This window comes from Triplophysa rosa, linkage group LG12 (genome assembly GCF_024868665.1).
Source record: "Triplophysa rosa linkage group LG12, Trosa_1v2, whole genome shotgun sequence".
In the NCBI taxonomy this organism is placed as follows: domain Eukaryota; kingdom Metazoa; phylum Chordata; class Actinopteri; order Cypriniformes; family Nemacheilidae; genus Triplophysa; species Triplophysa rosa.
In genome coordinates, this window is record NC_079901.1 from 24770908 (window position 1) to 24780507 (window position 9600).

At 38.3% G+C, this 9600-nt stretch overlaps 1 protein-coding gene across 2 annotated transcripts in view; it reads right to left on the reverse strand.

Annotated features, from left to right (window-relative positions):
* Window positions 1–2444: 2444 nt before the first annotated feature.
* chst8 (carbohydrate (N-acetylgalactosamine 4-0) sulfotransferase 8) overlaps window positions 2445–9600 on the reverse strand; it is a 141709-nt gene continuing 134553 nt past the window's right edge. The window contains exons 3-4 of one of the 2 annotated variants that reach the window (XM_057347669.1): window positions 7120–7154; window positions 2445–4975 (exon numbers count right to left, since the gene is read on the reverse strand). In XM_057347669.1, coding sequence (XP_057203652.1) covers window positions 3899–4975; window positions 7120–7154 — 1112 coding nt within the window. In that variant the 3' untranslated portion in view covers window positions 2445–3898. Of the gene's footprint in view, window positions 4976–7119; window positions 7158–9600 lie in introns of both variants that reach the window. The other variant, XM_057347668.1, reaches the window with a different exon arrangement.

Consider the following 9600-nt stretch of genomic DNA (forward strand, 5'->3'; position numbering starts at 1 on the left):
AGTTTCTTAGGAAAGTTAATAGCCGCTTGGGACTATATCTTTTCGCGGAAGGTTTACGCTTTCAAAATAAATCATTAATAAGCTAATAAAATGTTTCAAATTCATATTTTTTGTCCAGTTTTTTTCTCATGTGCCAAGTATCCGTGTAATAAGCGGGATAATGTACAAGCATCCGGTCCCTTACTTATTACGCCATGCGTTGGAATGCTTGATTCTGATTGGCCAGTCGCCTCATTTGCAGGTTCATTATTCCCAGATAACAACCTCTCAAAAATCATTGTAACACAGCTCAATGTAGGAAAGGAAGGAGGCAGGAACCGGCGAACATTTAACAAACTTTAATACAAAATAAACAAACAATAATTCAGCAAATAAAAGGTCGACTGCCGGCCACACGAACATAAACAAACTTAACTTCCGGGCCCGGTCCTCTCTCGTCGGCAGTCCCGTCGCTCGTCCTCTTATGCTCCCTAGCTCCCCGTGAGGCATGCGGGACCGGTGCGCGTACAGCTGATACTCATAATCACTCACGCCACCGGCCCCGCCTTCCTGCCCCACGGCTCTCGTCCCACCTTCCTCGCTACAATCATTTTGACAGTTTTCTTGACAAATTAAATATTTATTTTAATCACATATATGACATTATATTTACCAATGATTAAACCAAACTGCCTGTTCGGCACTTCTGAACGTCGTTTCTTACCTAAAAACCGAAAGTAAACGGCTTTTCCTCGCGGAAGGTCTGCATTCGGTAAAAATGAGGTAATAAAATATTTCAAATTCATATTTCATGTGCAGTTTTTTTCTAATAATGTACAAGCAGCCGGCTGTTATCACGAAATAAGTCCCTTCAATGTGACACTGTCAGCGCTTATTTCTGCTATAACAACCTGCTGCCTGTACATTATCCCTTACTTAATGCCCTAGCAGCACTTATTGAAACTTAACTCCACGTTTTTGTCATTGTGCAGGACACAAAGTCACAAAGCAAATGATACTTACTGTAAAGACCAACTTTATATGCAGGGGACACATGGATCTGATGTGATTTATTTACAAATTCATGTTTTTAGCGACATAAACATCTGAAGCAGGTGTTGTGAAGTCATTGAATGTGTACTCCATCACAGTGCAATGTCACTACACTAGAGTTCAAAATGCTTTGTGCTGTATCCATGATAAATTGAAAACGCATTTAACCAACATCAAATGTTTAAGTCAAGATGAAATGAAACCCATTGAAAAGTACTTACATTTGAACTAGCCAGCTGTCCTCCCAGTCTGACCTGCAGAAAAGTTCGAAATAAATCTCAAAGACTGCTCATTTTAAGTCTCAATTTCAATGACTTCTCAAAAAGAGAAATGATAAACTAACCAGCCTTAAAAACAAACACCCTCTACGTCTCCACAAACTCTGAATGTATATTTCTCTCCATCTTAAAGGCTCTGAGTCTGATGTGTATCACCTGCTTCAGATGGTTTGGTCATCCTCATCCATAACCCATGTGTTCTGAACCAGATACATATAAACTCACCTCTAAACATGGCAGTAGTCTTTTTACCCTGTAGCGTCTTTTCCTATTTAAATCTTTATCTCTTTGTTTGACATTATTCAATTATTTTTTATTACTGGGATCACAACAGTAGCCTGAAATATTGAATGATTAAGTATATTTTTCTTTATTCTTATTAACATGATTTCAGGGTCGTTGTTTCTGACAGAATTCAGACGAATCACAATCATATATGATGATTCACACATATTTTATGTGACAGAACAAAGAAAAGATTTTGTGGCTAGTACAATGCTTTGCTCATTAGAAAAGGAATTGTAATGCGCAAAACATTACAGTACCTTTAAATGTGTATGGTTGCTATGCTGCTGAGTGGTTGCTTTACATTTACACTACATTACATTTATGCATTTGGCAGACGCTTTTATCCAAAGCCACTTACATTGCATTATGCTACACATTTGTTTCTAAGTAGTACGTGCAATCCCCTGGGATCCAACCCATGACGTTGGCGTTGCTAACACCATAACCACTGAGCTACAGGAAAGCTGTGTGTTGCTGTTTTGGCCAAAGAAGGATTGTGATATACAAACGTATGAATGTGTGTTGTCATTGTACTACATAGTTTTTTTCATCCAATAATTTTGATATAAAATTAGATTTTATGGTCTAATCTTACAGGAAGTGATTGTCAATGTTCTGATTATTACTGTATAATCTATTAAAATAATAGCATTTTCAATAATTACTATATTTGATATTTTATTTTCACAACTGGGCCAAAATTGTTAGAATAACACTTACTGTAGAATAACCGTATACTGTTGATGTTGTGGTGCCAACTACGTCTTTAAGTGTTTATTCCTTGGCTCTCATGAAAGAAGAAGAATACATTTAAGACACATGAAACATACAGAAGACAAACTGTTTATTCAGTCTGTAGGAGGAGGCGCACCTGTAGATTCAGTGTCCTGAAACACTGGCAGTGTCACATAAGGCAAAGGGCTTATAGATCATACGGATTTATACACTTCTGCACCAACAACAGTTATACATTCACCAGTTACTGTATATGCGTGATATCATATAGATCTATATATTCATAAGGAGTTGGGAGGAACAGAGGGATGATAGCAGTATTTTATAAAGCCGATACTCAACGCAGTACACGCACAATTCATCATATCTCTGTATGACATAAATCTACTGTGTGATTTCTAATAAAATAAAATGAAATAAAAATATACTATGCTCGTATATAATGCCTATATATAGCTCTTAAGTGGTGTGTCTCGCGTAAAATAAATAAAATATGTTCTGTTCTATAGGATTTTCACATTTTGTGTTTTTAAATAAACTCACTTGTGTAGACATAAAAGTTGTGTAGCGTTGGACGCACACGCACACGCACGCACGCACACGCACGCACGCACGCACGCACGCACACACACACATCCTTGTGTTATCTAATAAGCATAATTTAAACAGGATTTAGTGCAGAGAAGTTGAGCGGCGTTTTTGTCATATTCTCACAGAAATAAACCAACGTATTGCCCAACACACCACGAGTGACTTAAAGATGAGTTTGCGCAAAAGCCTGGATCACATCGAAAGCCATTTTACAAATACATATAAAAATATAGTCCTCTGAATGCCCTTTTTACAATTATAGATCGCTAAAGATTTTTATCCGAAAATATCAGTGTATTTTGCGTGGAGTGTGTTTTCTAAAGGGATGTGAATGATGCTGTTTATATAGATAATCGTTTGGAAGAAAAAGTAGTGTGGTGCTACCGTGGTATCTGATGGTATGAATTTTAAATTCTTGTAGTTTGCTTTTTTTACATGGCACTCCAAGGTTTGTCAAAGAATAGCCTTACTACGTTCAAAAAACCACATTAATACCATCCAGTCTTTTTTTGTAGATGAAAACCAATAATTCACTGGTAAAGTTACATGATTCTTTTTTCTACTTAAAATACGTAAAGTAAGAGTGAAATACTGTGCAGTATATACTGTGTGCAGCATTGCATGTTTCCATAAACGTATTCTATAAGAAATCTTGTTTTACATTTGTACATTGGGATCGTTTTTTTTGGTAAAGGTTTGGCAGTCTGTTCAATCATTTTCGCCAAGAAAGCATCCAGTATATAATCCAGCTATTTCTCATGAACATTTCCATACTGTGCACATCTCGCACTGCAGGAATAGTAGAAGTGGTATGACATTCTCACAAACATAATGTGCGTGTTTCGGCTGTGTTGACTAGGGATGAACGATTGTGACTGCGGAATTCTGGGAAAAACCAGAGATGTGAATGAGTGTTATTAGTCTCTTAACAGATTCCAGCGCGGAATGAATGGTGTGCACAGCAGTTACAATCGTCAATACAAGTCTTTGTAGGGTTTGGTGTAGTTAAACATCAGGTAGTCCATGTAGAAGAAGTCGTATGCTCTCTGTCTCTCAGAGGCGTTCAGCTGTGAGAAATAACGCTGTGTGATCTGAGTTGAAGTCCTGGCCGCTTTCGGGTTCCCGTCCTTGAACGCGGGGAACGTCAGGTTGTCGGGGGCTCCGATCTTTTGTAAAATGAAACTGGCCTCCTCGGCCAAGCTCTCCACCTTTCCTATGAAGTCGTAATGCAGGTGACATGGACTGCAGAGCTGGTTGACGGGTTCCCAGTGGATGTCCATTCCCACGGGCCGGTGGACGTCCAGCAGGTAATGGATGAACTCCCGAAAGGTCACCCCGCTCCCCGTCTTCAGAGCCACTTTGGACGCTTTCACCCTGTACTTTGAGATGATGGGCTTTCCAAACACGGGATGGTAGTAGGAGTTTGGGCTCTCGAATTTATCTCTGAACGCAGACACCAATCTTTCCATAGGCTCTCGGACAAACAGGACTTTGGTGTAGGTCTCCAGACGCTTGGCGATGCCCTGCCGGTCGAAGCTGTCCAGGCGTTTCAGGTGGTTGTCGTAATGGACGTCCATGTGATTGATTTCACGCGTGGAGTTGGCGACGCCGGCCAGCACCATCAGAACCCGCTTCCAGTTGGAGCAGCCGGCTTTGGGCACCTCGCAGTAGAGCAGTTTATGTCTGTCCTCCACGTAAATCCTGGAGACGTGGTGCGGCGTTATCGTTCGGGAAATATTACTGCGGTACTTGGCGCACACCTCCCTGATGATCCGCCGGCGAGATTCCTTAATGTCGGACAGCTCTCGAGGGCTCTCCGCTGTGGATGAAGAGTTTGTTTGTGGTCGGACTACTGGGCTGGTCTTTAAAAGTTTGCGGTGACGTTTGGTGACCCTCTGTGAGCCCAGGTCGTGCTCTCGTGACCCCGGGGTGGCAGCCTGCTGTTTCCATTGGGAGTCTGGCAGCTGCATTGGTGAGATGGGGTCGACGTCGCCCTCTTCAGACCGCCGGGCGAGTCTACTTGCTGCCTCACTGAACTGGACACATTGCTCCTTTCAAAGAGACGGACACAATGCAAACGTATTACTTTTTATAATATTCATTTTTTATACATGCGGTTGAATTATACGTGAGAAAACAGCCTTAAATGTTCACTAAGGATGGAGAAGAAAATGTTCATGTATGTTTTCAATTACTATGGTCAATATCTAAAGGGGTAAAAAGTCTGGGTCACATTTCATTTCAGAATATGAAAATATATATATTTTTAATGATATTTGGACATATATTTCTTTAGATGTTGGAGGGATGTATGACCCAGAAACGGTAACATCCGGTTTCCAAAGATTCCAATGGAAGTATAGCGGGCAAGGTGTTTATGTAAAAGGTTTATGTAAAAATTGTTATTTGACATTTTAACAATAAGACTATTGAATAAATAAAACAAATATTTTAAATAAATATAAAGAAATAATATAATATCATAATATATTTTAAACAGATGTAATAAATAATACAATTTATTATTTATAATAAACATTTTGTGGTACTGAAATATTTGATATTTTTCTCTCCTTTTGCAGCTATTGCATGAAATTGATCAGGTTCACCGGCTTTTTGTCTGATAATGAAAAACTTCAAACTTCATAGTTCAGGACATCTGAGAATTCTCTGTTACATTTAAGTCTCAACTTAGTCTCAGTTGTTTAAAACAGGAAAAAAATCAAATGAGTGTAATTGTTGAAACACATGAAGAGTCTGGAGGTGTGAATGAATGTAGAGGTGAAATCATCTGGATTTGTGTAAATGTGATGAGACATGTTTGAGTTGATTTTGAGATCTTCATCTATATTGACTTTTGATTGCAGACGAGACTAATCTGAGCTCAGTTTGACACATTGTTGACGTCTCTTCTCAAACTCTCATGACAGACACATTTGTCACATTTCTAACTCTTTTTCTCACAGGATGCAGGAATGCATTTTGCTCTATATTTAATGTCATTAATGTCAAGGAGAAAAATGTATGTTAGAAAGATCTCATCTGCGATTTGTGTATGTATAAAATTTCACAGCGAGACTCTACTTTGTAAACTGTATTCTAGTGTTTGTTCTGGTGTTCACTTTTTATCCACCTCCTTCTTTAGGTTCTTAAATCAAGCACTAGATGGAGCTATTAAACAGTCTCCAGTCTCACTGACAGCCTCCGCCGGATAAACTGTTGCTCATTACACTTGTGCAGAATGACTTTGGCATTATAAACATCTTTAATCCAGTAATTGACGAGGATTTTTGCTTCATTCTCTTCGTCACCTGATTTGCAAAAAGATGTCGCCTGTGGCAAATGTCAATTTAACTACTCATTTGAATTCATTAAGGTGCAATAAAGTCAATGAATTGAATAATCATAAATCCAGCAGTAATGAGGTGATTAGTTCATTATGAGTCAGGCCTCGTTTGATTAGAGATGGTCCAGCGATCTGCCCCTTCCCCCGGGCAATTGTGGGGGGGGGGGGGGAGAGGAGACGAGACAACAGTGTAAATGTACCATGGTAACCATAGTTAATATCAGAATACTGTAGTATTGTTAGTACATTAATCTGTAATATTAGACACAAAACTGTTTTTCATTTGAGAGATGTGTGTGGTGCCTCAAAGCAACATAATCTTCCCTACAGATAACTAGACACATGGGTCATGAAAACATTTTCTTCGGAAAATGTAAAAATTCTAGATCTAGTAAATGAGTCTTATTTACGAAACACGAGCAGAATGAGTTTCTGTATAAATCGCACCTAAAACTGTTCTCATGATTACAATTACTTTTCAATTAAAATGTAAGAGCACGTTTGACAGTTTTGCGTTGTTACAAAAAATAAACAGGTTTATAGAAAATACATTTTAAAGAAACAGCAGACATAAGAATAACAGTATAGAAATACGAAATTATAAGGAAATGATAGAAAACAGGAAAACATTATTACACATAGGATGTACAGACTAACTATACAATTATAATACTACAATCAGAGCGTCAGGCTTTACATACGCATCAGTTTGACTGGTGTTAATGAATGAGGCCCAATGACCGTAACTATGGCATCTTGGAAGAAACTGTGGTTACCATGGTAATGTTTTGTAATGAATCACATTGCAAACAGTCATGCATGCTTGTACACAGAAGTGTTTTGTCTCACCTTCCTTGAGTAAGATGTGCTTCTGAGCTTTACACCTGAGAGAGAGAGAGAGATTAGTATGGCATGCGAAAGAAATAGCAGGTGTTGTTCATTCTGAGCATGACGGTCTGTTTCTGCGTTTTAATTGTTGTTCTGCGCAGATGTGCGTCAGCTGCACATCTCTGGCCGTTGCATTTTGTCTTGCAGCGTAAGTGTGATGTTTGTAGATGCCGTGGTCAACATAAAAACTTGTCTTGAACACACTCTTTGTCTGACGTGAACCTGCCATAATCCCAACATTATGTGTTGAGGAAGTGTTGCATTAACATAGGCTGTGTGGTGCTCTAGTGTGTGTGTGCGTGTCACAGAAACAGAAGACGCTGCATCGCTCACGTTCCATTGAATCCATCACGGCCGTTTATTCTGTAATTACACAATGACAGAGACACTGTGGCTCTTCATTCAATAATTACAGCTTTCTCTGTGTTAACTGTCCTTGACCATGTGACTGTTTCAAACATACAATTGAGAAACACACTCACACACATTATATTGATTATACAATAGAGAGAGAGAGAGAGACAATCAATCTGCCCTGACCTGATGTTTCCAATATATCTACATAACATTATATTATTATAGCTCTTTATTCTGCTACTTACATCTATATTTTGCTTTTGTAAATCTATTTCTGTTTTATATATTTACATATATTATAAACCACTTTAAGTTGCACTACATACATAAACACTTTATTTGATTTTATTTAGTGATGCACGATATTGGAGACAATAAATACTGTGGTGTACTGTAGTATTTGCTTTTGAAAATTATAGTGCCCTTGTAGTGAATTGATAAACACTGTATACTTTAGTAAAGTTCAAAAACACTATAGTATCTAAGAATTTTACTGCAGTTTACTATAGTATATTACAGTAATTTATGTGGATAAATATACCACTATTGTATAGTTAAAAAGGAAAAATACACAACTGAGAAATATTCAAACAAATTTAGGTCATCTAAAAATGATACGGCCCTAATTTATTCATCTGTATGTAACATTAATGTCTTTTGTCAGTTACCTGTCTATTCATAATGAACTGTACTTGCATTTTTTTTTTTTAATGATGACAACAGACGATTTATACTCCTACAGTTTGGCCTGTGCTACCAAACTTTAAACCTTTCTAGCACCAGTGCTATGTGCCACCCAAAAGCGGACACACAGTGGATACGCCCGGTGTAAAAACGCCCGGTGGATAGACAGCATATATCGGTATAGGCATCGGCTATCGGCTTAATTGAGGTGGAAATTATCGGCATATCGGCAAAAATCCAATATCGTGCATCACTAGTTATGATACACAAATAAAGAGATGTAGAATTCACGTACTTTTGTCATTTATTATTAACTTGTTATATGCATAATGAACAACAATGATAATGCAGGATGCTGTTTATTCATACAAAGTGAACATGTTTTCTTATGGTTTACAACACGTATTAATCATGATGCAAAATACGGTCACAGTGTTGTCAATAAATTTCATGTCCTCGCTTTGACTTCGGAGTACTGTGAAAACGAATACCATAAACAAACATGTGTAGAGGAATGTTGCAGAAGGTGATGATTATTCATCCTGCACCGAAGTTTCACATGCTAAGTGATGCCGCTCTGAGCCCAGAGTTCCAGCGCGAGTTTTCCAAACAAACAAAAAACTGAAAACTGCACTGTTTTCAACGCCGATTGTGAGTGCACTTGTAACTTCACTCCTCATGTGTTTAGCTGTATCACATGTATGTATCTACTTAAGTTCCAGTCGACGGTGAATGACGTCACTTCCCGATACAAACACACCCCGTTGAATAAGCCCACCCCCGCCATTGATTGACAGTTTTCTGTACAAGTCAGAGGAAACGCAAATGCAAAGGGATTTGCGATTTCATTTGAGTTTTGGCAGGCTTAATACGCGACACCAGAGAAAGTGAAATGGCATATGGGGAATTGCTATTGCGATCTAAATTTGGCAGGGTCGTAACTCGTAAGACATAGGTAATTCATTTGCAAATAGACTTTGCTTTTCCTTTTGAAATTTGGCAGACATTGTACGTCCGCGTAAATGCAAATTCAAACGGTTTGCATTTGCATTTGAATTATGTCACAATTTTGACACGAACAAATAGAAAACGCATTTGCAAATGCAGTTTGCAATACCTTTTTAATTTAGTCTGCAAAATCATTCCATAGTCATGCCAATAAAGCACACTTAAATTGAAATTGAATTGAAATTGAGAGAGAGATATTCATTTAATAATTACACCCTGATCCCAGACAAAAGGTTACTTTAGTATTTTCAGTAATTTGTGGTTATGTTGTAGAATAACTTCATGATGTCCTGTACTGTCTGAATGGAAAGGGAGATCATTTCAAGTGCTTTGAGATAAGCATATCAATCCCCACAAGCGTGCACACACGCACACACACACACGCACACACAC